This window comes from Tachyglossus aculeatus, chromosome 11 (assembly GCF_015852505.1).
Source record: "Tachyglossus aculeatus isolate mTacAcu1 chromosome 11, mTacAcu1.pri, whole genome shotgun sequence".
Lineage (NCBI taxonomy): Eukaryota > Metazoa > Chordata > Mammalia > Monotremata > Tachyglossidae > Tachyglossus > Tachyglossus aculeatus.
In genome coordinates, this window is record NC_052076.1 from 23,284,422 (window position 1) to 23,312,028 (window position 27,607).

The 27,607-nt window shown below is 45.0% G+C and overlaps 1 protein-coding gene across 1 annotated transcript; it reads left to right on the forward strand.

Annotated features, from left to right (window-relative positions):
- Positions 1-1,836: 1,836 nt before the first annotated feature.
- Positions 1,837-25,781, forward strand: LOC119934851 (translational activator of cytochrome c oxidase 1). Its single transcript, XM_038754399.1, has 6 exons — positions 1,837-1,921; positions 4,626-4,883; positions 10,061-10,167; positions 16,763-16,890; positions 21,110-21,287; positions 25,178-25,781. The coding sequence occupies exons 1-6, from the start codon at positions 1,912-1,914 to the stop codon at positions 25,376-25,378; spliced, it is 882 nt and encodes a 293-aa protein (XP_038610327.1). The 5' UTR covers positions 1,837-1,911; the 3' UTR covers positions 25,379-25,781.
- The last annotated feature ends 1,826 nt before the right edge of the window (positions 25,782-27,607 follow it).

The following is a 27,607-nucleotide window of genomic DNA, read 5'->3' on the forward strand; positions in this document are numbered from 1 at the left end:
TTGCCAATTTGGACTTCCCAAGCGCTTAGTACAGTGCTCTGCACATAGTAAGCGCTCAGTAAATACGATTGATGATGATGATTTGTGTTAACCGCTTAGTTAGTGTTTGGTTTTGTTCTCTGCCTCCCCCTTTTAGACTGTGAGCCCACTGTTGGGTAGGGACTGTCTCTAGATGTTGCCAACTTGGACTTCCCAAGCGCTTAGTCCAGTGCTGTGCACACAGTAAGCGCTCAATAAATACGATTGATGATGATGATGATACTACTAATAATAATGATGGTACTTGTTAAGCGCTTACTATGTGCAAAGCACTGTTCTAAGCGCTGGGACACACACAAGGTGATCAGGTTGTTCCACGGGGGGCTCACAGTCTTCACCCTTCCCTTCCTCACAGCACCTGTATTTATGTATATATGTTTGTACATATTTATTACTCTATTTTACTTGTGCATATTTATTCTATTTATTTTTATTTTGTTAGTATGTTTGGTTTTGTTCTCTGTCTCCCACTTCTAGACTGTGAGCCCACTGTTGGGTAGGGACTGCCTCTAGATGTTGCCAACTTGGACTTCCCAAGCGCTTAGTACAGTGCTCTGCACACAGTAAGCGCTCAATAAATACGATTGATTGATTGATTGTTCTAAGCATCCGGGGAGATGATAATGATGGTATTTGTTAAGCGCTTACTATGTGCCAAGCACTGTTCTAAGCGCTGGGGAGGTTGCAAGGTGATCAGGTTGTCCCACCGGGGGGCCTCACGGTCTTTAATCCCCATTTTTCCAGATGAGGTAACTGAGGCTCAGAGAAGTTAAGTGATTTGCCCAAGGTCACACAGCAGACGTGTGTGACCCACCGCTTACCAGGTGCCAGGCCCAAAGCACTGTTCTAAGCGCTCGGGGTGATCATCGCCATGCTTTGTGTTACCCGTTTACTAGGTGCCAGGCCCATAGCACTATTCTAAGCGCCCGGGGAGATCACCATGCTTTTCGTTAACCACTTACTAGGTGTCAAGGGCATAGCACTGTTCCAAGCGCCCGGGAAGATAATAATGATGGTATTTGTTAATAATAAAGATGGCATTTATTAAGTGCTTGCTATATGCCAGGCACTGTTCTAAGCGCTGGGGGGATACAAGGTGATCAAGGTTGTCCTACGTGGGGCTCACAGTCTTAATCCCCGTTTTACAGACGAGGGAACTGAGGCCCAGAGAAGTGAAGTGACTTGCCCAAGGTCACGCAGCTGACAAGTGGCGGAGCCAGGATTCGAACCCAGGACCTCTGACTCCCAAACCCGTGCTCTTTCCACTGAGCCACGCTGCTTCTCTAAGCGCTTGCTATGTGCAAAGCACCGTTCTAAGTGCTGGGAGGATACAAGGTGATAATAATAATAATAATAATAATGATGGCATTTGTTAAGCGCTTACTATGTGCAAAACACCGTTCTAAGCGCTGGGGAGGATACAAGGTGATAATAATAATAATAATGATGGAATTTGTTAAGTGCTTACTGTGTGCAAAGCACTTTTCTAAGCTCTGGGGAGGATACAAGGTGATAATAATAATAATGATGATGGCATTTGTTAAGTGCTTACTATGTGCAAAAAGCTGTTCTAAGCGCTGGGGGGATACAAGGTGATCAGCTTGTCCCACGGGGGGCTCACAGTCTTCACCCCCATATTACAGATGAGGTAACTGAGGCACAGAGAAGTAAAGTGACTTGCCCAAAGTCACACAGCTGACAATCGGCGGAGCCTGGATTTGAACCCACGACCTCTGACTCCAAATCCCGTGCTCTTTCCACTGAGCCACGCTGCTTCTTACTAGGTGCCAAGCACATAGCACTGTTCTGAGCGCCCGGGGAGATCCAGGGAAGGTGGACTGAAGGGGTGGCTTGCAATCATAATTAATAATTATGGTACCTGGTAAGTGCTTACTAATAATTTATTACTCTATTTTACTTGTACATATTTACTATTCTATTTATTGTATTTTGTTTATGTTTTGTTTTGTTGTCTGTCTCCCCCTTCTAGACTGTGAGCCCGCTGTCGGGTAGGGACCGTCTCTATATGTTGCCAACTTGGACTTCCCAAGTGCTTAGCACAGTGCTCTGCACACAGTAAGCGCTCAATAAATACGATTGAATGAATAAATATGATTGACTGAATGAATGAATGAATAATGAAGGCATTTGCTAAGTGCTTACTGTGTACCAAGCACTGTTCTAAGCACTGGGGAGGATACAAGGTGATGAGGTTGTCCCACGGGGGGCTCACAGTCTTCATTTCCATTTTACAGATGAGGGAATTGAGGCCCAGAGAAGTCAAGTGACTTGCCCAACGTCACACAGCTGACAAGTGGTGGAGCAGGGATTTGAACCCACGACCTCAGACTCCCAAGCCTAGACTCTCTCCGCTGAGGCACTCTGCTTCTCTAAGTGCCAAGCACTGTTCTAACTGCTGGGATAATAATAATAGTAATAATAATGGCATTTATTAAGCTCTTACTATGAGCAAAGCACTGTTCTAAGCGCTGGGGAGATTACAAGGGGGTCAGGTTGTCCCACGGGGGGCTCACAGTCTTCGTCCCCATTTTCCAGATGAGGGAACTGAGGCCCAGAGAAGTGAAGCGACTTGCCCAAGGTCGTGCAGCTGACAGTAGTAATAATGATGGCATTTATTAAGCGCTTCCTATGTGCAAAGCACTGTTCTAAGCGCTGGGGAGGTTACAAGGTGATCAAGGGTGAAGGCGGGATTAGAACCCATGTCTTCTGACTCCGAAGCCAGTAGGCCACGCTGCTTCTCTGTGCCAGGGGGGAAGATGGGGAGGGGGCAGTGCCAGGGGAAGGGGGCGAGGCCGGGCAAGGGGGAATGTGGAGGAGCTGGCGGGGGCGGGCGAGGAGAGCCCATAGGGAGTGGGAGGGCTGGATATATATATGTATATCTGTTTGTACATATTTATTACTCTATTTTACTTGTACATATCTATTCTATTTATTTTATTTTGTTAGTATGTTTGGTTTTGTTCTCTGTCTCCCCCTTTTCGACTGTGAGCCCACTGTTGGGTAGGGACTGTCTCTATATGTTGCCAACTTGGACTTCCCAAGCGCTTAGTCCAGTGCTCTGCACACAGTAAGCGCTCAATAAATACGATTGATGATGATGATGATGATGTCTCCCCCTTCTAGACTGTGAGCCCGCTGTTGGGTAGGGACTGTCTCTAGATGTTGCCAACTTGGACTTCCCAAGCGCTTAGTCCAGTGCTCTGCACACAGTAAGCGCTCAATAAATACGATTGATGATGATGACTGTCTCTATATGTTGCCAACTTGGACTTCCCAAGCGCTTAGTCCATTGCTCTGCACACAGTAAGCGCTCAATAAATCCGATTGATTGATTGGAGGAGGTTGGGGCAGGTGGGAGGGGGGTGCCCCGTGGCTCGGACCTCAAGCATCGACTGGAGAAGCAGCGTGGCTCAATGGAAAGAGCCCGGACTTTGGAGTCAGAGGTTATGAGTTTTAGACTGTGAGCCCACTGTTGGGTAGGGACTGTCTATGTGTTGCCAATTTGTACTTCCCAAGCGCTTAGTACAGTGCTCTGCACATAGTAAGCGCTCAATAAATACGATTGATGATGATGATGAGTTCCAATCCCCGCTCCGCCAACTGTCAGCTGGGTGAACTTGGGCAAGTCACTTAGCTTCTCTGTGCCTCAGTGAGCTCATCTGGAAAACGGGGGTGAAGACTGTGAGCCCCCCGTGGGACAATCTGATCACCTTGTATCCTCCCCAGCGGTTAGAACAGTGCTTTGCAATCAATGAATCAATCAATCGTATTTATTGAGCGCCTACTGTGTGCAGAGCACTGGACTAAGTGCTTGGGAAGTACAAATTGGCAACATCTAGAGACAGTCCCTACCCAACAGTGGGCTCACAGTCTAGAAGGGGGAGACGGACAACAAAACCAAACATATTAACAAAATAAAATAAATAGAATAGATATGTACAAGTTAAATATCATCAATCGTATTGATTGAGCGCTTACTGTGTGCAGAGCACTGTACTAAGCGCTGAATATATTAATATTAATTTTATTAATAATAAATTAATTGATATTAATATTTATTTATAAATATATAAATAAAAGGAGTAATAAGTATGTACAAGCATATATACAGGTGCTGTGGGGAAGGGAAGGAGGTAAGATGGGGGGGTGGAGAGGGGGGACGATCATCATCATCATCAATCGTATTTATTGAGCGCTTACTATGTGCAGAGCACTGTACTAAGCGCTTGGGAAGTCCAAACTGGCAACACATAGAGACAGTCCCTACCCAACAGTGGGCTCACAGTCTAAAAGGGGGAGACAGAGAACAAAACCAAACATACCAACAAAATAAAATAAATAGGGTAGATATGTACAAGTAAAATAAATAAATAGAGTAATAAATCTGTACAAACATATATACGTATATACAGGTGCTGTGGGGAAGGGAAGGAGGTAAGATGGGGAGAGGAAGGAAGGGGCTCAGTCTGCACATAGTAAGCACTTAACAAATGATCATCAATCGTATTTATTGAGCGCTTACTATGCCATCATCGTTATTATTACTGATTTGGGTGTCATCGTAGGGTCCCGAGCCATGGCCACCGTCGCAGCGTTGAAGAGGGCAGCCGCCCGCTGGGCCCTGGTCCTGGCAGAGCCCTCAGCCCGGCCCCTCGGGCTCCCGGCCCCCCGGCCCGCCCGGGCCCGGGCCCTCCAGCTGTCCGCCGCGCCCGCGGCCGGGCACAACAAGTGGTCCAAGGTCCGGCACATCAAGGGCCCGAAGGACGAGGCCAAAAGCCGCGTGTTCTCGAAGCTCGCGCTGATGATCAGATACGCCGTCAAAGGTGAGAGAGGCGCGGGTACCTATCTATTCTATTGATTTTATTTCGTTAGTATGTTTGGTTTTGTTCTCCGTCTCCCCCTTTTAGACTGCGAGCCCACTGTTGGGTAGGGACTGTCTCTAGATGTTGCCAGTTTGGACTTCCCAAGCGCTTAGTACAGTGCTGTGCACATAGTAAGCGCTCAATAAATACGATTGATGATGATGATGGTGACCGGCTGGGGAGAGCTTAGTACAGTGCTCTGCACACAGTAAGCGCTCAATAAATATGCCATTATTATTATTATTATTCCCCCTCGTCCCCCTCCATCCCCCCGGTCTTACCTCCTTCCCTTCCCCACAGCACCTGTAAAAGTATATGTTTGTACATATTTATTACACTATTTATTTATTTTACTTGTACATACCTATTCTATTTATTTCATTTTGTTAGTATGTTTGGTTTTGTTCTCCGTCTCCCCCTTCTAGACTGTGAGCCCGCTGTTGGGTAGGGACTGTCTCTAGATGTTGCCAACTTGTACTTCCCAAGCACTTAGTACAGTGCTCTGCACATAGTAAGCGCTCAATAAATACGATTGATGATGATGATGGTGACCGGCCGGGGAGAGCTTAGTACAGTGCTCTGCACACAGTAAGCGCTCAATAAATATGCCATTATTATTATTAGTATTCCCCCTCATCCCCCCTCCAGCCCCCCGTCTTACGTCCTTCCCTTCCCCACAGCACCTGTAAATGTATATGTTTGTACATATTTATTACACTATTTATTTATTTTATTTGTACATATCTATTCTATTTATTTTATTTTGTTAATATGTTTGGTTTGGTTCTCTGTCTCCCCCTTCTAGACTGCGAGCCCACTGTTTGGTAGGGACTGTCTCTATATGTTGCCAACTTGGACTTCCCAAGCACTTAGTCCAGTGCTCTGCACACAGTAAGCGCTCAATAAATACGATTGATTGATTGATTAGACCATCCCTCCTTTGATCTCCCCCCGTGAAAGGGCCAGATTTAGACCTCCCCGTCCGCCCCGTCGTCTTCCACCCAGCTGCCTGCTTTCTCCTTGTGAGAAGACAAGGTTGAAGAAGCTCAGTCAACCCAAAGCCCTCTAAACCCGGCTCAGCTGAGACCCAGGCCATTCATGCATTCAGTCCTATTTATTGAGCGCTCACTGTGTGCAGAGCACTGTACTAGGCGCTTGGGAAGTCCACGTTGGCCACATCTAGAGACGGTCCCTACCCAACAGCGGGCTCACAGTCTAGAAGGGGGAGACGGAGAACAAAGCCAAGCACATTAACAAAATAAAATAAGTAGAATAAATAGGTACAGGTAAAATAATTAAATAGGGTAATAAATACGTACAAACATATATACAGGTGTTGTGGGGAAGGGAAGGAGGTAAGGCGGGGGGGATGGAGAGAGGGAGGAGGGGGCTCATTTAGGTTCCCCGGGCCCGGGAGGTGTCCGGCCTGGTGCCAGAGAGCGAATCTGCCCTCGCGAGCTTGTTAGATTGTGTACAGTACCTTGCACATAGCGCTTAATCAATCAATCAATCAGTTGTATTTATTGAGCGCTTACTGTGTGCAGAGCACTGTACTAAGCACCTTGGAAGTACAAGTTGTCAACATATAGAGACAGTCTCTACCCAACAGTGGGCTCACAGTCTAGAAGGGGGAGAAATACGACTGAAGAACGAATGGACGAATGAATGGACGCGGCTTCTCAAGGGAAACAGCTTTACGGACATCCCGTTATCGGGACGGCCACAAAAACCAGGTAGAGAAAGCAGACGAGGAAAACGGACATTTCAATCTGACGTGAAAATACAACCGTCTCCACGGGGATATCAAGACACATCCCGAATGCTGGTGGGATTGTTCCTTTGCCTGGCAAGGATTATTCCCCGAAGGGATGGCTGTTGAGCAAGACAACTTGCTTTCGCCTAGGCTGTATCTCAGGAGAGATCATCAGTCGTATTTATTGAGCTCTTACTATGTGCAGAGCACTGTACTAAGCGCTGGGGAAGTACAAATTGGCAACATATAGAGACAGTCCCTACCCAACAGTGGGCTCACAGTCTAAAAGGTCTCGTTTAGCCGTGGGATGCGCGCGGACCGTCACTTCAACTTCGAATTCTCCCCCGGGGTAAACGTTTGGCCTCAATACGAAATGCATGAATACGACTGAAATGAAAGAATTTTTTTCTTTTTCGCCCAGAAGTTCGCGATTCACCGCCATTATGATTATTATTCATCATCAATCGTCTTTATTGAGCGCTGACTATGTGCAGAGCACTGGACTAAGCGCTTGGGAAGTACAGATTGGCGACATACAGAGACAGTCCCTACCCAACAGTGGGCTCACAGTCTAAAAGGGGGAGACAGAGAACAAAACCAAACGTACTAACAAAATAAAATAAATAGAATAGTTGTGTACAAGTAAAATAAATAGATAAATAAATAGATTAATAAGTAAAATAAATAAATAAATGGAGTAATAATAACAGACATGTGGCGGAGCCGGGATTCGAACCCATGACCTCTGACTCCAAAGCCCGGGCTCTTTCCACTGAGCCACGCTGCTCTAGGGTTGAAGAGGGAAGGGAGTGGGCTTGCTGAGGGGTGGTGTCTTAGCCCCCTTGAGCCGGTCCAGCGCCTTCCCTTCCCCACAGCACCTGTATATATGTATATATGTTTGTACATATTTTTCACTCTATTTATTTATTTATTTATTTTATTTGTACATATCTATTCTATTTATTTTATTTTGTTAGTGTGTTTGGTTTTGTTCTCTGTCTCCCCCTGTTAGACTGTGAGCCCACTGTCGGGTAGGGACTGTCCCTATTTGTTGCCAATTTGTACTTCCCAAGCGCTTAGTCCAGTGCTCTGCACATAGGCCTTCCCAGACTGATCCCCTTCCCTCCTCTCCCTCTCGTCCCCCTCTCCATCCCCCCATCTTACCTCCTTCCCTTCCCCACAGCACCTGTATATATGTATATATGGTTGTACATATTTATTACTCTATTTATTTATTTATTTATTTTACTTGTACATTTCTATCCTATTTATTTTATTTTGTTGGTATGTTTGGTTCTGTTCTCTGTCTCCCCCTTTTAGACTGTGAGCCCACTGTTGGGTAGGGACTGTCTCTATGTGTTGCCAATTTGTACTTCCCAAGCGCTTAGTCCAGTGCTCTGCACATAGTAAGCGCTCAATAAATACGATTGATTGATTGATTGATTGATAGTAAGCGCTCAATAAATGCGATTGATGATGATGATGATGACGGAGGCTAGACCGTGCTCGGGCGGGATGGGGGAGCGGGAAGGAGGATGGAGGGACTGATGGGGTCGGTGCCCTCTGACCTTTCTCCCCAGGGCCCTTCAGCCTCAGGGGTTTGGAGTGACTGAGGTGACGGGATGGAGCCGGGGAGGGGAGAGGCCCGGGACGGTCAAGGGAAGAGTCGAGCGGGTCGAGAGAAGGTCACCCGCAGGAGCAGACCCGGACCCGGGGGGTCTCTGAGGGTCGGAGAGCTCCCACCGCAAAAGGCCTGGTTGTGTGTCGCCTTCTAACGTCTCTCTCTCAGCCTCTAGACCGTAAAGCCCGTTGAGCGCTTAGTACAGTGCTCTGCACACAGTAAGCGCTCAATAAATACGATTGAGGGCAGGGAACGTGTCTGCTGATACTGCTGGATTGTAACAATAATAATAATGATGGCATTTGTTAAGCGCTTACTATGTGCCCTACTGAGAGCTCACCTCCTCCAGGAGGCCTTCCCAGACTGAGCCCCTTCCTTCCTCTCCCCCTCGACCCACTCTGCATCCCCCCATCTTACCTCCTTCCCTTCCCCACAGCACCTGGATATATGGATATATGTTTGTACAGATTTATTACCCTATTTATTTATTTATTTATTTTACTTGTACCTATAATAATAATAATAATGGCATTTATTAAGCACTTACTATGTGCAAAGCACTGTTCTAAGCGCTGGGGAAGTGACAAGGTGATCAGGTTGTCCCACGTGGGGCTCACAGTCTTAATCCTCATTTTACGGACGTGGTAACTGAGGCCCAGAGAAGCGAAGTGACTTGCCCAAAGTCACACAGCTGGCAATTGGCGGAGCCGGGACTTGAACCCATGACCTCTGAATCCCAAGCCTGTGCTCTTTCCACTGAGCCACGCTGCTTCTCTCTCTCTCTCTCTCTCTCTCTCTCTCTCTCTCTCTCTCTCTCTCTCTCTCTCTCTCTCTCTCTCTCTCTCTCTGTCTCTCTCTGTCTCTCTCTCTCTCATATACACTTATGTGTATATTTGTAATTTTATTATTTATATTGATGTCTGTCTCCCCCGCCTAGACTGTGAGCTTGCTATTCTATTTATTTTATTTCGTTAGTATGTTTGGTTTTGTTCTCCGTCTCCCCCATCTAGACTGTGAGCCCGCTGTTGGGTGGAGACTGTCTCTATATGTTGCCAGCTGGTACTCTCCCAAGCGCTTAGTCCAGTGCTCTGCACCCAGTAAGCGCTCAATAAATACGATCGATCGATTGCAGAGCACTGTTCTCAGCGCTGGATCAGGTTGTCCCACGTGGGGCTCCCAGTCTTCATCCCCATTTTCCAGATGAGGGAACTGAGGCCCAGAGAAGTGACTTCATCATCATCAATCGTATTTATTGAGTGCTTACTATGTGCAGAGCACTGGACTAAGCGCTTGGGGAGTACAAATTGGCAACATCTAGAGACAGTCCCTACCCAACAGTGGGCTCACAGTCGGAAAGGGGGAGACAGAGAACAAAACCGAACATACTAACAAAATAAAATGAATAGATATGTACAAGTAAAATAAATAGAGTAATAAATATGTACAAACATATATACAGGTCTTGCCCAAAGTCACCCAGCTGACAAGTGGCGGAGCCGGGATTAGAACCCACGACCTCGGACTCCCAAGCCCGGGCTCTTTTTGCCGAGCCAGGCTGATTGATTGATCAATCAGCCCAGTCTTTTAGACTGTGAGCCCACTGTTGGGTAGCGACTGTCTCTATGTGATGCCAATTTGTACTTCCCAAGCGCTTAGTCCAGTGCTCTGCACATAGTAAGCGCTCAATAAATACGATTGATTGATTGATTGATTGATTGATGGATTGATCCTCCTTTGGTGACCCAACTGTGTCTCTCCACGCAGAAGGGGGGCCCAAACCCGAGTTCAACCCAAGCCTGGCCAACCTCCTGGAAATATGCCGGAGCAAGAACATGCCCAAGTCGACGATCGAGACCGCGCTGAAGAATGTGGTGTGTCCCTGAGCCGGTTTTTCTCCGGGCAGAGGGGTGGGAAGGGTGAAAGCCTCGGTGCCAACTGAGAGGACCGGCTAAGGGGGCACGGGAGCCTTAATGTCAGCTACGGGGGTGGGCAGCCCAAGGAGGGGAGTCAGCCTGCCGGGACACAAGGGGACTCAATTCAGCCAAGTGATAGTATTTATTAAGTACCTACTTTATTCTTCTTTTTAATGGCATTTAAGTGCTTGCTAAATGCCAGTGACGCTGGGGTGGGTACAGGCTAATAATAATAATGATGGCGATTATTAAGCGCTTAGTATGTGCAAAGCACCGTTCTAAGTGCTGGGGAGGTTACAAGGTGATCAAATGCTGTACACTCATTTCAGCCAAATGATAGTATTTATTAAGTACCTACTTTATTATGATTTTTAATGGCATTTAAGTGCTTGCTAAGTGCCAATGACTGTACTAAGCGCTGGGGTGGATACAGGCTAATAATAATAATGATGGCGATTATTAAGCGCTTAGTATGTGCAAAGCACCGTTCTAAGCGCTGGGGAGGTTACAAGGTGATCAAATGCTGTACACTCAATTCAGCCAAATGATAGTATTTATTAAGTACCTACTTTAGTATGATTTTTAATGGCATTTAAGTGCTTGCTAAGTGCCCATGACTGTACTAAGCGCTGGGGTGGATACAGGCTAATAATAATGATGATGGCGATTATTAAGCGCTTACTATGTGCAAAGCACCGTTCTAAGCGCTGGGGAGGTTACAAGGTGATCAGGTGCTGCAGACTCAATTTAGCCAAGTGTTAGTATTTATTAGGTACCTACTTTATTATAATTTTAAATGGCATTTAAGTGCTTGCTAAATGCCAGTGACTAAGCGCTGGGGTGGATACAGGCTAATAATAATAATGATGGCGATTATTAAGCGCTTACTATGTGCAAAGCACCGTTCTAAACGCTGGGGAGGTTACAAGGTGATCAGGTGCTGCAGACTCAATTCAGCCAAGTGATAGTATTTATTAGGTACCTACTTTATTGTTATTTTTAATGGCATTTAAGTGCTTGCTAAGTGCCCATGACTGTACTAAGCGCTGGGGTGGATACAGGCTAATAATAATAATGATGGCAATTATTAAGCGCTTACTATGTGCAAAGCACCATTCTAAGCGCTGGGGAGTTACAAGGTGATCAGGTGCTGCAGACTCAATTCAGCCAAGTGATAGTATTTATTAGGTACCTACTTTATTCTTATTTTTAATGGCATTTAAGTGCTTGCTAAGTGCCCATGACTGTACTAAGCGCTGGGGTGGATACAGGCTAATAATAATAACGATGGCGATTATTAAGCGCTTACTATGTGCAAAGCACCGTTCTAAGCGCTGGGGAGGTTACAAGGCAATCAGGTTGTCCCACAGGGGGCTCCCATTAATCCCCATTATACAGATGAGGGAACTGAGGCTCAGAGAAGTTAAGTAATTATAATAATAATAATAATGATGGCAATTATTAAGCACTTACTATGTGCAAAGCATCATTATCATCATCAATCGTATTTATTGAGCGCTTACTCTGTGCAGAGCACTGTACTAAGCGCTTCGGAAGTCCAGGTTGGCAACATCTAGAGACAGTCCCTACACAACAGTGGGCTCACAGTCTAAAAGGGGGAGACAGAGAACAAGACCAAACATACTAACGAAATAAAATAAATAGAATAGATATGTACAAGTAAAGTCAATCAATAAATAGAGTAATAAATATGTGCAAGCATATATCCATATATACAGGTGCTGTGGGGAAGGGAAGGAGGTAAGATGGGGGGGATGGAGAGGGGGACGGGGGGGGGGGGCGGAGAGGAAGGAAGGGGCTATTATTATTATTTTTAATGGCATTTAAGTGCTTGCTAAGTGCCCACGACTGTACTAAGCGCTGGGGTGGATACAGGCTAATAATAATAATGATGGCGATTATTAAGCGCTTACTATGTGCAAAGCACCGTTCTAAGCACTGGGGAGGTTACAAGGTGATCAGGTGCTGCAGACTCAATTCAGCCAAGTGATAGTATTTTTTAAGTACCTACTTTATTATTATTTTTAATGGCATTTAAGTGCTTGCTAAGTGCCCATGACTGTACTAAGCGCTGGGGTGGATACAGGCTAATAATAATAATGATGGCGATTATTAAGCGCTTACTATGTGCAAAGCACCGTTCTAAGCGCTGGGGAGGTTACAAGGTGATCAAATGCTGTACACTCAATTCAGCCAAATGATAGTATTTATTAAGTACCTACTTTATTATGATTTTTAATGGCATTTAAGTGCTTGCTAAATGCCAGTGACTAAGCGCTGGGGTGGATACAGGCTAATAATAATAATGATGGTGATTATTAAGCGCTTACTATGTGCAAAGCACCGTTCTAAGCGCTGGGGAGGTTACAAGGTGATCAGGTGCTGCAGACTCAATTCAGCCAAATGATAGTATTTATTAAATACCTACTTTATGATTTTTAATGGCATTTAAGTGCTTGCTAAGTGCCAGTGACTGTACTAAGCGCTGGGGTGGATGCAGGCTAATAATAATAATGATGGCGATTATTAAGCGCTTACTGTATGCAAAGCACCATTCTAAGCGCTGGGGAGGTTACAAGGTGATCAGGTGCTGCAGACTCAATTCAGCCAAGTGATAGTATTTTTTAAGTACCTACTTTATTATTATTTTTAATGGCATTTAAGTGCTTGCTAAGTGCCCATGACTGTACTAAGCGCTGGGGTGGATACAGGCTAATAATAATAATGATGGCGATTATTAAGCGCTTACTATGTGCAAAGCACCGTTCTAAGCGCTGGGGAGGTTACAAGGTGATCAGGTGCTGCAGACTCAATTCAGCCAAGTGATAGTATTTTTTAAGTACCTACTTTAGTATGATTTTTAATGGCATTTAAGTGCTTGCTAAGTGCCCATGACTGTACTAAGCGCTGGGGTGGATACAGGCTAATAATAATAATGATGGCGATTATTAAGCGCTTACTATGTGCAAAGCACCGTTCTAAGCGCTGGGGAGGTTACAAGGTGATCAAATGCTGTACACTCAATTCAGCCAAATGATAGTATTTATTAAGTACCTACTTTATTCTTATTTTTAATGGCATTTAAGTGCTTGCTAAATGCCAGTGACTGTACTAAGCGCTGGGGTGGATACAGGCTAATAATAATAATGATAGCATTTATTAAGCACTTACTATGTGCAAAGCACTGTTCTAAGCGCTGGGGAGGATACAAGGCGATCAGGTTGTCCCACGGGGGGCTCCCATTAATCCCCATTTTACAGATGAGAGAACTGAGGCTCAGAGAAGTTAAGTAATTATAATAATAATAATAATGGCAATTATTAAACGCTTACTATGTGCAAAGCACTGTTCTAAGCGCTGGGGAGGTTACAAAGTGATCAGGTGCTGCAGACTCAATCCAGCCAAGTGATAGTATTTTTTAAGTACCTACTTTATTATGATTTTTAATGGCATTTAAGTGCTTGCTAAGTGCCAATGACTGTACTAAGCGCTGGGGTGGATACAGGCTAATAATAATAATGGTGATTATTAAGCGCTTACTATGTGCAAAGCACCGTTCTAAGCGCTGGGGAGGTTACAAGGTGATCAGGTGCTGTACACTCAATTCAGCCAAATGATAGTATTTATTAAGTACCTATTTCATTATTATTTTTAATGGCATTTAAGTGCTTGCTAAGTGCCAATGACTGTACTAAGCGCTGGGGTGGATACAAGCTAATAATAATAATGATAGCATTTATTAAGCGCTTACAATGTGCAAAGCACTGTTGTAAGTGCTGGGGAGGTTACAAGGTGATCAGGTTGTCCCACGGGGGGGGCTCCCATTAATCCCCATTATACAGATGAGAGAACTGAGGCTCAGAGAAGTTAAGTAATTATGATAATAATAATAATGATGATGGCAATTATTAAGCGCTTACTATGTGCAAAGCACTGTTCTAAGCGCTAGGGAGGTTACAAGGTGATCAGGTGCTGCACACTCAATTCAGCCAAATGATAGTATTTATTAAGTACCTACTTTATTATTATTTTTAATGGCATTTAAGTGCTTGCTAAGTGCCAATGACTGTACTAAGTGCAGGTGTGGATACAGGCTAATAATAATAATGATGGCGATTATTAAGCGCTTACTATGTGTAAAGCACTGTCCTAAGTGCTGGGGAGGTTACAAGGTGATCAGGTGCTGCACACTCAATTCAGCCAAATGATAGTATTTATTAAGTACCTACTTTATTAATCAATCAATCAATCAATCGTATTTATTGAGCGCTTACTGTGTGCAGAGCACTGTACTAAGCGCTTGGGAAGTACAAGTTGGCAACATATAGAGACAGTCCCTACCCAACAGTGGGCTCACAGTCTAAAAGGGGGAGACAGAGAACAAAACCGAACATACTAACAAAATAAAATAAATAGAATAGATATGTACAAGTAAAATAAGTAAATAAATAAATAGAGCAATAAATATGTACAAACATATATACATATATACAAGTGCTGTGGGGAAGGGAAGGAGGTAAGATGTGAGGGATGGAGAGGGGGATGGGGGGGAGAGGAAGGAAGGGGCTATTATTATTATTATTATTGTTATTATTTTTAATGGCATTTAAGTGCTTGCTAAGTGCCAATGACTGTACTAAGCGCTGGGGTGGATACAAGCTAATAATAATAATAACAATGATAGCATTTATTAAGCGCTTACTATGTGCAAAGCACTGTTCTAAGCGCTGGAGAGGTTACAGGGTGATCAGGTTGTCCCACCGTCTTCATCCCCATTTTACAGATGAGGTAACTGAGGCTCAGAAAAGTTAAGTGACTTCCCCAAGGTCACACAGCAGACGTGTGGCAGAGCCAGGAATCGAACCCATGACCTCCGACTCCAAAGCCCGAGCTCTTTCCACTGAGCCGCTCAGCTTCTCTAGTACTACCTTTACCCCAACAATCTCTTTACCCCACATTTTAATATTCCAGTTTATCAAGAATTATACCAGTGACCACGTGTCTTCCATACATTTTCTTTTTGCCTCACATCTGGTTAATTCCATAGTGGGCATGTCGACGAGGTAGGCTTCCTTATTCAAACCATCAATCAATCAATCAGTCGTATTTATTGAGCGCTTACTGTGTGCAGAGCACTGTACTAAGCGCTTGGGAAGTACAAATTGGCAACACATAGAGACAGTCCCTACCCAACAGTGGGCTCACAGTCTAACAGGGGGAGACAGAGAACAAAACCAAACATACTAACAAAATAAAATAAATAGAATAGATATGTACAAGTTAAGTAAATAAATAGAGTAATGAATATGAGAAGCAGCGTGGCTCAGTGGAGAAGAGCCCGGGCTTTGGAGTTGGAGGTCATGGGTTCAAACCCCGGCTCCGCCAGTTGTCAGTTGGGTGACTTTGGGCAAGTCACTTCACTTCTCTGGGCCTCAGTTCCCTCATCTGGAAAATGGGGATTGAGACTGTGAGCCCCCCGTGGGACAACCTGATCACCTTATAACCTCCCTAGCGCTTAGAACAGTGCTTATTTATTTATTTATTTATTTATTTATTTATTTATTTATTTATTTTACTTGTACCTACCTATTCTATTTATTTTATTTTGGTAGTATGTTTGGGTTTGTTCTCTGTCTCCCCCTTCTAGACTGTGAGCCCACTGTTGGGTAGGGACTGTCTCTAGATGTTGCCAGCTTGTACTTCCCAAGCGCTTAGTCCAGTGCTCTGCACACAGTAAGCGCTCAATAAATACGATTGATTGATTGATTTGCACATAGTAAGCGCTTAATAAATGCCATCGTTATTATTATTGTTATTATTAATATTATTATTATGCACAAACACATATATACATATATACTGTCTCTAGATGTTGCCAATTTGTACTTCCCAAGCGCTTAGTACAGTGCTCTGCACATAGTAAGCGCTCAATAAATACGATTGATGATGATGATGATATATGCAGGTACATATATACATATACCTATATACATATACATATATGTACATATATACATATATACACACATGCACATATACATATATGCATATGTACATGTGTATATGTATATACATACATACATGTACATAATAATAGTAATAATAATGATGGCATTTGTTAAGCGCTTACTATGTGCAGAGCACTGTTCTAAGCGCTGGGGGCGGATACAAGGTGATCAAGTTGTCCCACATGGGGCTCCCAGTCTTAGTCCCCATTTTCCAGATGAGGGAACTGAGGCTCAGAGAAGTGAAGTGACTTGCCCAAGGTCACCCAGCAGACCTGTGGCGGAGCCGGGATTCGAGCCCATGACCTCTGACCCCAAAGCCCGTGCTCTTCTCCACTGAGCCACGCTGCTCCTCTTACATACATACATACATATACATATACGTATATATGTCCGATAAACCATCGGACAACGGGAGACTTCCCCGCAGCCTCCGGGGGATTGGCGTCACCGTGGGGTGCGAGGGGGACCCCCGGCCCGGGGGCCTGGGGCCAGCGGGGCAGTGGGCCGTGGGGTCTGTGTTGCAGAAGGACAAGGACACGTATCTGCTGTACGAAGGCCGTGGCCCCGGCGGCTCCTCCCTGCTCATAGAGGCCCTTTCCAGCAACAGCCAGAAGTGCCATGCCCACCTCAAGCACATCCTCAGCAAGAACGGGTCAGTGCCCAGAGGCCGGGGGGCTTGGGAGGGCTGGCCTGGCGGCGGGGGGGAACCCCTGACCCCTTCTCCCTCCCTCATTCCCGAGGAGGAAGTGGGCCCTATGATTCCATCTTACCTCCTTCCCTTCCCCACAGCACCTGGATATATGTTTGTACCTATTTATTACTCTATTTATTTGACTGGTACCTATCTATTCTATTTAGTTTATTCTGTTAGTGTGTTTGGTTTTGTTCTCCTATGATTCCATCTTACCTCCTTCCCTTCCCCACAGCACCTGGATATATGTTTGTACCTATTTATTACTCTATCTCTTTCTTTATTTGACTTGTACCTATCTATTCTATTTAGTTTATTTCGTTAGTATGTTTGGTTTTGTTCTCCTATGATTCCATCTTACCTCCTTCCCTTCCCCACAGCACCTGGATATATGTTTGTACCTATTTATTACTCTATTTCTTTCTTTATTTGACTTGTACCTATCTATTCTATTTAGTTTATTTCGTTAGTATGTTTGGTTTTGTTCTCCTATGATTCCATCTTACCTCCTTCCCTTCCCCACAGCACCTGGATATATGTTTGTACCTATTTATTACTCTATCTCTTTCTTTATTTGACTTGTACCTATCTATTCTATTTAGTTTATTTCGTTAGTATGTTTGGTTTTGTTCTCCTATGATTCCATCTTACCTCCTTCCCTTCCCCACAGCACCTGGATATATGTTTGTACCTATTTATTACTCTATTTCTTTCTTTATTTGACTTGTACCTATCTATTCTATTTAGTTTATTTCGTTAGTATGTTTGGTTTTGTTCTCCTATGATTCCATCTTACCTCCTTCCCTTCCCCACAGCACCTGGATATATGTTTGTACCTATTTATTACTCTATCTCTTTCTTTATTTGACTTGTACCTATCTATTCTATTTAGTTTATTTCGTTAGTATGTTTGGTTTTGTTCTCCTATGATTCCATCTTACCTCCTTCCCTTCCCCACAGCACCTGGATATATGTTTGTACCTATTTATTACTCTATTTCTTTCTTTATTTGACTTGTACCTATCTATTCTATTTAGTTTATTTCGTTAGTATGTTTGGCTTTGTTCTCCTATTATTCCATCTTACCTCCTTCCCTTCCCCACAGCACCTGGATATATGTATATATGTTTGTACAGATTTATTATTCTCATTATTTATTTATTTTACTTGTACCTATCTATTCTATTTAGTTTATTTCGTTAGTACGTTTGGTTTTGTTCTCCTATGATTCCATCTTACCTCCTTCCCTTCCCCACAGCACCTGTATATATGTGTATATGTTTGTACATATTTATTACTCATTTATTTCTTTCTTTATTTGACTTGTACCTATCTATTCTATTTAGTTTATTTCGTTAGTATGTTTGGTTTTGTTCTCCTATGATTCCATCTTACCTCCTTCCCTTCCCCACAGCACCTGGATATATGTATATATGTTTGTACAGATTTATTATTCTCATTATTTATTTATTTGACTTGTACCTATCTATTCTATTTAGTTTATTTCGTTAGTATGTTTGGTTTTGTTCTCCTATGATTCCATCTTACCTCCTTCCCTTCCCCACATCACCTGTATATATGTATATATGTTTGTACAGATTTATTATTCTCATCATTTATTTATTTTACTTGTACCTATCTATTCTATTTAGTTTATTTCGTTAGTATGTTTGGTTTTGTTCTCCTATGATTCCATCTTACCTCCTTCCCTTCCCCACAGCACCTGGGTATATGTATATATAGGCCCTGCTGAGAGCTCACCTCCTCCAGCCCCTGAGCCCCTTCCTTCCTCTCCCCCTCGTCCCCCTCTCCATCCCCCCATCTTACTTACCTCCTTCCCTTCCCCACAGCACCTGTATAGATGTATATATGGTTGTACATATTTATCACTCTATTTATTTATTTATTTATTTTGCTTGTACATATCTATCCTATTTATTTTATTTTGTTGGTATGTTTGGTTTTGTTCTCTGTCTCCCCCTTTTAGACTGTGAGCCCACTGTTGGGCAGGGACTGTCTCTATGTGTTGCCAATTTGGACTTCCCAAGCGCTTAGTACAGTGCTCTGCACATAGTAAGCGCTCAATAAATACGATTGATGATGATGATGATGATATATGTTTGTACAGATTTATTATTCTCATTATTTATTTATTTTACTTGTACCTATCTATTCTATTTAGTCTATTTCGTTAGTACGTTTGGTTTTGTTCTCCTATGATTCCATCTTACCTCCTTCCCTTCCCCACAGCACCTGTATATATGTATATATGTTTGTACATATTTATTACTCATTTATTTCTTTCTTTATTTTACTTGTACCTATCTATTCTATTTAGTTTATTTCGTTAGTATGTTTGGTTTTGTTCTCCTATGATTCCATCTTACCTCCTTCCCTTCTCCACAGCACCTGTATATATGTATATATGTTTGTACAGATTTATTATTCTCATTATTTATTTATTTTACTTGTCTGTCTATTCTATTTAGTTTATTTCGTTAGTATGTTTGGTTTTGTTCTCCTATGATTCCATCTTACCTCCTTCCCTTCCCCACAGCACCTGTATATATGTATATATGTTTGTACAGATTTATTACTCATTTATTTATTTATTTATTTTACTTGTACCTATCTATTCTATTTATTTTATTTCGTTAGTATGTTTGGCTTTGTTCTCCCTCTCCCCCTTCTAGACTGTGAGCCCACTGTTGGGTAGGGACTGTCTCTAGATGTTGCCAGTTTGTACTTCCCAAGTGCTTAGTCCAGTGCTCTGCACATAGTAAGCGCTCAATAAATACGATTGATGATGATGAACATGATGATTCCATCTTACCTCCTTCCCTTCCCCACGGCACCTGTATATATGTATATATGTTTGTACATATTTATTACTTATTTATTTATTTTACTTGTACCTGTCTATTCTATTTATTTTATTTTGTTAGTATGTTTGGTTTTGTTCTCCGTCTCCCCCCTTCTAGACTGTGAGCCCACTGTTGGGTAGGGACTGTCTCTAGATGTTGCCAGCTTGTACTTCCCAAGCGCTTAGTACAGTGCTCTGCACATAGTAAGCGCTCAATAAATGCGATTGATGATGATGATGATTCCATCTTACCTCCTTCCCTTCCCCACAGCACCTGTATATATGTCTATATGTTTGTACATGTTTATTACTCTATTTATTTATTTTACTTGTACCTATCTATTCTATTTATTTTATTTCGTTAGTACGTTTGGCTTTGTTCTCCGTCTCCCCCCTTCTAGACTGTGAGCCCGCTGTTGGGTAGGGACTGTCTCTAGATGTTGCCAGCTTGTACTCTCCCGAGCGCTTAGTACAGTGCTCTGCACGCAGTAAGCGCTCAATAAATACGATTGATTGATTCCAGGCCCAGAGTTTGACCACAGCTGTCAGCTTGTCCTGGTTTGGGGACTGAAAAGGAGAATCAAGAGCTCAAAGCTCACTATGGTTCCTCACCACTCCGCTGATAAGGGAGGGGAGGAGACCCGCCGCCCCCACCCAGCCCTGCCATTCCACCCTTTGCTCTCCTGCCCTTCTCCAGGCTTCCAGCCCGGCCCGGAACCTCCTAGAGTGATCATCATCATCATCATGAATCCTATTTATTGAGCGCTTACTATGTGCAGAGCACTGTACTAAGCGCTTGGGAAGTCCAAATTGGCAACATCTAGAGACAGTCCCTACCCACCAGTGGGCTCACAGTCTAAAAGGGGGAGACAGAGAACAAAGCCAAACATACTAACAAAATAAAATAAATAGAATAGATATGTACAAGTAAAATAAATAAATAAATAGGGTAATAAATACGTACAAACATATATACATATATACAGGTGCTGTGGGGAAGGGAAGGAGGTAAGATGGGGGGGATGGAGAGGGGGACGAGGGGGAGAGGAAGGAAGGGGCTCAGTGTGGGAAGGCCTCCTGGAGGAGGTGAGCTCTCAGCAGGGCCTTGAAGGGAGGAAGAGAGCTAGCTTGGCGGATGGGCAGAGGGCTGGCTCTCCGGTGACCCCCCAGGAAGGACCCCATGGGGTGGTTGGTGCCAGTCAATCAATCAATCAGTCATATTTATTGAGCGCTTACTATGTGTAGAGCACTGTCAGTCAGCTGCAAGGCCCCCGCCCCGGCTCGCCCTGAGTCCCCTCTGCTCCCCTCTCCCCCCAGGGGGTTGATGGCGGACGGGGCGCGCCACGCCTTCGACAAGAAGGGGGTGATCGTGGTGGGGCTGGAGGACCGGGAGAAGAGGACCGTGAACCTGGAACGGGCCCTGGAGCTGGCCATCGAGGCGGGCGCCGAGGACGTGAGGGAGGCCGAGGACGACGAGGGCCACGGCCACTTCCAGGTGAGTCCGCCCCCGTCGCGCGGCGCCGCGGAAGCCCTGTGACCGGACCAGCCGGGGATCCTGGGGTTTGGCCCCACAGGCAAAGGCCTAGAGCGGGGCGGGCCGGGGGGCCGATCAGTCATCCGATTGGATTTTAGACTGTGAGCCCACTGTTGGGTAGGGACTGTCTCTATATGTTGCCAATTTGGACTTCCCAAGCGCTTAGTCCAGTGCTCTGCACACAGTCAGCGCTCAATAAATACGATTGATGATTGGTGATGATTCCTGGGTGCGGAGCCCTGGAAGGAGCCACCGCGGCCATAATAATAATAATAATAATAATAATGATAGCATTTATTAAGCGCTTACTATGTGCAAAGCACTGTCCTAAGCGCTGGGGAGGTTACAAGGTGATCAGCTTGTCCCACAGGGGGCTCACAGTCTTCATTCCCATTTTCCAGATGTGGGAACTCAGGCCCGGAGAAGTAGAGAAGCAGCGTGGCTCCGTGGAAAGAGCCCGGGCTTTGGACTCAGAGGTCATGGGTTCTAATCCCGGCTCCGCCACTTGTCAGCTGGGTGACTTTGGGCAAGTCACTTCACTTCTCTGGGCCTCAGTTTCCTCATCTGGAAAATGGGGATGAAGACTGTGACCCCCGGTGGGACAACCTCATCACCTTGTACCTCCCCAGTGCTTAGAACAGTGCTTTGCACATAGTAAGCGCTTAACAAATACCATCGTTATTATTATTATTATTATTAAGTGACTTGCCCAAAGTCACACAGCTGGCAGTTGGAGGAGCTAGGATTTGAACCCGTGACCTCCGACTCCAAAGCCCGGGCTCTTTCCACCGAGCCACGTTGGTTGAGGCCAGAGAGGGAGGCGGAGAGGACCGGAGTCCCCAGCCCCCTAATCCTTGGGAGTTTTTCATCATCATCATCATCATCAATCGTATTTATTGAGCGCTTACTATGTGCAGAGCACTGTAGTAAGCGCTTGGGAAGTCCAAATTGGCAACATCTAGAGACAGTCCCTACCCAACAGTGGGCTCACAGTCTAAAATGGGGAGACAGAGAACAAAACCAAACATACTAACAAAATAAAATTTCACTTATTAAAGTCTCAGGCCCGGAGCCCATAAGCGGCCGGCCGGCTGGGAGCCTTGGGGCCGGGCTGGTGGCCCCAAAAGGGAGAGCCTGGTCAGGGCCGGGTGCCCGGCACACCACGCAGCTCGGTGCCCGGGCCCGGGGACTCAATCAATCAATCAATCAATCGTATTTATTGAGCGCTTACTGTGTGCAGAGCACTGTACTAAGCGCTTGGGAAGTCCAAATTGGCAACATATAGAGACGGTCTCTACCCAACAGTGGGCTCACGGTCTAAAAGGGGGAGACAGAGAACAAGACCAAACATACTAACAAAATAAAAGAAATAGAATAGATATGTACAAGTAAAATAAATAAATAAATAGAGTAATAAATATGTACAAATCAATCAATCAATCGTATTTATTGAGCACTTTGTGCAGAGCACTGGACTAAGCACTTGGGAAGTCCAAGTTGGCAACATATAGAGACAGTCCCTACCCAACAGCGGGCTCACGGTCTAAAAGGGGGAGACAGAGAACAAGACCAAACATACTAACAAAATAAAATAAATAGAATAGATATGTACAAATCAATCAATCAATCGTATTTATTGAGCACTTTGTGCAGAGCACTGGACTAAGCGCTTGGGAAGTCCAAGTTGGCAACATCTAGAGACAGTCCCTACCCAACAGCGGGCTCACGGTCTAAAAGGGGGAGACAGAGAACAAGACCAAACATACTAACAAAATAAAATAAATAGAATAGATATGTACAAATCAATCAATCAATCAATCGTATTTATTGAGCACTTTGTGCAGAGCACTGGACTAAGCGCTTGGGAAGTCCAAGTTGGCAACATATAGAGACAGTCCCTACCCAACAGCGGGCTCACGGTCTAAAAGGGGGAGACAGAGAACAAGACCAAACATACTAACAAAATAAAATAAATAGAATAGATATGTACAAGTAAAATAAATAGAGTAATAAATATGTACAAATCAATCATCATCATCATCAATCGTATTTATTGAGCGCTTACTGTGTGCAGAGCACTGTACTAAGTGCTTGGGAAGTACAAATTGGCAACATCTAGAGACAGTCCCTACCCAACAGTGGGCTCACAGTCTAAAAGGGGGAGACAGAGAACAAAACCAAACATACTAACAAAATAAAATAAATAGAATAGATATGTACAAGTAAAATAAATAAATAAATAGAGTAATGTACTCTATTTGTACAAGTACATATGTACAAGTAAAATAAATAAATAGAGTAATAAATATGTATAAGTAATAAATATGTCTGCTGTGTGACCTTGGGCAAGCTGCTTCACTTCTCTGGGCCCCAGTTCATCATCAATCGTATTTATTGAGCGCTTACTGTGTGCAGAGCACTGTACTAAGCGCTTGGGAAGTCCAAATTGGCAACATATAGAGACAGTCCCTGCCCAACAGCGGGCTCACAGTCTAAAAGGGGGAGACAGAGAACAAAACCAAACATACTAACAAATAAAATAAATAGAATAGATATGTACAAGTAAAATAGAGTAATGTACTCTATTTGTACAAGTACATATGTACAAGTAAAATAAATAGAGTGATAAATATGTATAAGTAATAAATATGTCTGCTGTGTGACCTTGGGCAAGCCGCTTCACTTCTCTGGGCCCCAGTTCATCATCAGTCGTATTTATTGAGCGCTTACTATGTGCAGAGCACTGTACTAAGCGCTTGGGAAGTACCAATTGGCAACATATACCAGTTACCTCATCTGTAAAGGAGGGTGAAGACTGTGAGCCCCACGTGGGTCACCCCGATGACCTTGTTATCTACCTCAGTGCTTAGCAGAGTGCGTGGTGCCTAGTAAGCTCTTAACGAGTACTGTAATTACTTTTATTATTGACTGAGTCTAAGCCGAGCGGCCGAGGTCGATGTGCAGAGCACTGTACTAAGCGCTTGGGAAGTACCAATTGGCAACATATACCAGTCACCTCATCTGTAAAAGGAGGATAAAGACTGTGAGCCCCACGTGGGACACTTCGATGACCTTGTATCTACCTCAGTGCTTAGCAGAGTGCGCGGCGCCTAGTAAGCGCTTAACGAGTACTGTAATTACTTTTATTGTTGAATGAGTCTAAGCCGAGCGGCTGAGGTCGATGTGCAGAGCACTGTACTAAGCGCTTGGGAAGTACCAATTGGCAACATATACCAGTCACCTCATCTGTAAAAGGAGGATAAAGACCGTGAGCCCCACGTGGGACACCCCGATGACCTTGTTATCTACCTCAGTGCTCAGAAGAGTGCGCGGCGCCCAGCAGAAGCAGCGCGGCTCAGTGGAAAGAGCCCGGGACCTGGCGTCAGAGGTCACGGGTTCAAATCCCGGCTCCGCCCATTGTCAGCCGGGTGACTTCGGGCAAGTCACTTCTCTGTGCCTCAGTTCCCTCGTCTGTAAGATGGGGATGAAGACTGTGAGCCCCCCGTGGGACCGCCCGATCACCTTGTAAACCTCCCCAGCGCTTAGAACAGTGCTTTGCGCGTAGTAAGCGCTTAATAAACGCCGTCATTATTATTATTAGGAGTAGTAGTAAGCGCTTAATAAATGCCATCATTATTATTATTAGGAGTAGTAGTAAGCGCTTAACGAGGACCGTAATTACTTTTTATTATTGACCGAGCGTAAGCCGAGCGGCTGAGGTCGACGGAGAATCCCGAAGGGGTCCGTGGGGACCGGGTGTTCGAGGCAACACCTCCTATCCGCCCCCCAGCTCCCTTCTTCCCTTTTTCCCTTCTTCTTCCCACCCGTTCCCTCCTCCCCGCCGTGTCCAGTTCATCTGCGCCGTGCCCGCGCTGCACCAAGTGAGGCGGCGACTGGCCAGCCTGGGCCTCCGCCCCGTGACCTGCTCCCTGGAGTTCATCCCGCACACGGTGGTGCGGCTGGGCGGCCAAGACCTGGAGGCGGCGGCCCGGCTCGTCGAGGCCCTCGGCGCCCACGAGGACGTCATCCGGGTCTTCGACAACATCGAGTAGCGGCCCGGGCCCGGACCTCAGAGCCCGAGGCCCCCGGGCCACCGAGGCAGCCTCGCGGGCCTCTCCTACGGCCGGACGGGGCGAGGGAGGGCTAATCAATCAATCAATCGTATTTATTGAGCGCTTACTATGTGCAGGGCACTGTACGGAGCGCTTGGGAAGTACAAATCGGCAACACACAATGCCCCCACGGCCGAGAAGCAGCACCAGAAACAGCCGCGTCGGCGCGAGACCCCCCGAGGCCCAGCCGGGGGGCTTGGGAGGGCTGGCCTGGCGGTGGGGGGGAACCCCCGACCCCTTCTCCCTCCCTCATTCCCGAGGAGGAAGTGGGCCCTATGATTGATTCCACCTTCCCTCCTTCCCTTCCCCACAGCACCTCTATATATGTATATATGTTTGTACAGATTTATTACTCATTTATTTATTTATTTATTTTGCTTGTACCTATCTATTCTAGATATAGAATCTAGAATAGATAGGTACAAGCAAAATAAATAAATAAATACATCTTCCCTCCTTCCCTTCCCCACAGCACCTCTATATATGTATATATGTTTGCACAGATTTATTACTCATTTATTTATTTATTTTGCTTGTACCTGTCTATTCTAGATATAGAATCTAGAATAGATAGGTACAAGCAAAATAAATAAATAAATACATCTTCCCTCCTTCCCTTCCCCACAGCACCTCTATATATGTATATATGTTTGCACAGATTTATTACTCATTTATTTATTTATTTTGCTTGTACCTGTCTATTCTAGATATAGAATCTAGAATAGATAGGTACAAGTAAAATGAATAAATAAATACATCTTCCCTCCTTCCCTTCCCCACAGCACCTCTATATATGTATATATGTTTGTACATATTTATTACTCATTTATTTGTTTATTTATTTTACTTGCACCTATCTATTCTATTTAGTTTATTTCGTTGGTACGTTTGGTTTTGTTCTCCGCCTCCCCCTTCTAGACTGTGAGCCCACTGTTGGGTAGGGACCGTCTCTAGATGTTGCCAATTTGGACTTCCCAAGCGCTTAGTCCAGTGCTCTGCACATAGTAAGCGCTCAGTAAATACGATTGATGATGATGAGGCCCAGCCGGGACGCCCCGCGGCTGGACGTCCATCCCGGCGGACGGCTGCGGCCTCCTGCCCGGCTCGGCTCTCCCCACCCGGACCCCTGCCCCTCTCTCCCTCTCTCGTGGAGTCCGGCTCAGCCCCGAACCCGGGACACCCGGCCCGCTGCCTCCCGGGACCGGCCCGCTGAGCCCCGACGGGCCCGAGGCGAAGGACTTGGTCGGCGGCCCGCAGCGAGTGTTGCCCTCCGAGCGCCGTTATTATTATTATTATTATTATAATGGCATTTATTAAGCGCTTACTATGTGCAGAGCACTGTTCTAAGCGCTGGGGAGGTTACAAGGTGATCAGTTTGTCCCGTGGTGGGGGCTCACGGTCTTAATCCCCATTTTACGGATGAGGGAACTGAGGCACAGAGAAGTGAAGTGGCTTGTCCACAGTCACCCGGCTGACAGTTGGTGGAGCCGGGACTCGAACCCACGACCTCTGACTCCAAAGCCCGGGCTCTTGCCACTGAGCCACGCTGCTTCTCCGGTCATTGGCTGTCAGTAGCCTCGTCTGGTGGTCGCACCCCTGTAAAACCAGCAGAACGGGGATACATCATCATCGTCATCATCATCATCAGTCGTATTTATTGAGCGCTTACTGTGTGCAGAGCACTGGACTAAGCGCTTGGGAAGTACAAATTGGCACTAGAAGCATTCATTTATTTAATCAATCAATAGTATTGAGCGCTTCCTGTGTGCAGAGCACTGGACTAAGCGCTCGGGAAGTACAAATTGGCACTAGAAGCATTCATTTATTCAATCAATCGTATTTATTGAGCGCTTACTGTGTGCACAGCACTGGACTAAGCGCTTGGGAAGTACAAATTGGCACTAGAAGCATTCATTTATTCAGTCAATCAATCGTATTTATTGAGCGCTTACTGTGTGCAGAGCACTGGACTAAGCGCTTGGGAAGTACAAATTGGCACTAGAAGCATTCATTTATTCAATCAATCAATCGTATTTATTGAGCGCTTACTGTGTTTAGAGCACTGGACTAAGCGCTTGGGAAGTACAAGTTGGCACTAGAAGCATTCATTTATTCAATCAATCAATCGTATTTATTGAGCGCTTACTGTGTGCAGAGCACTGGACTAAG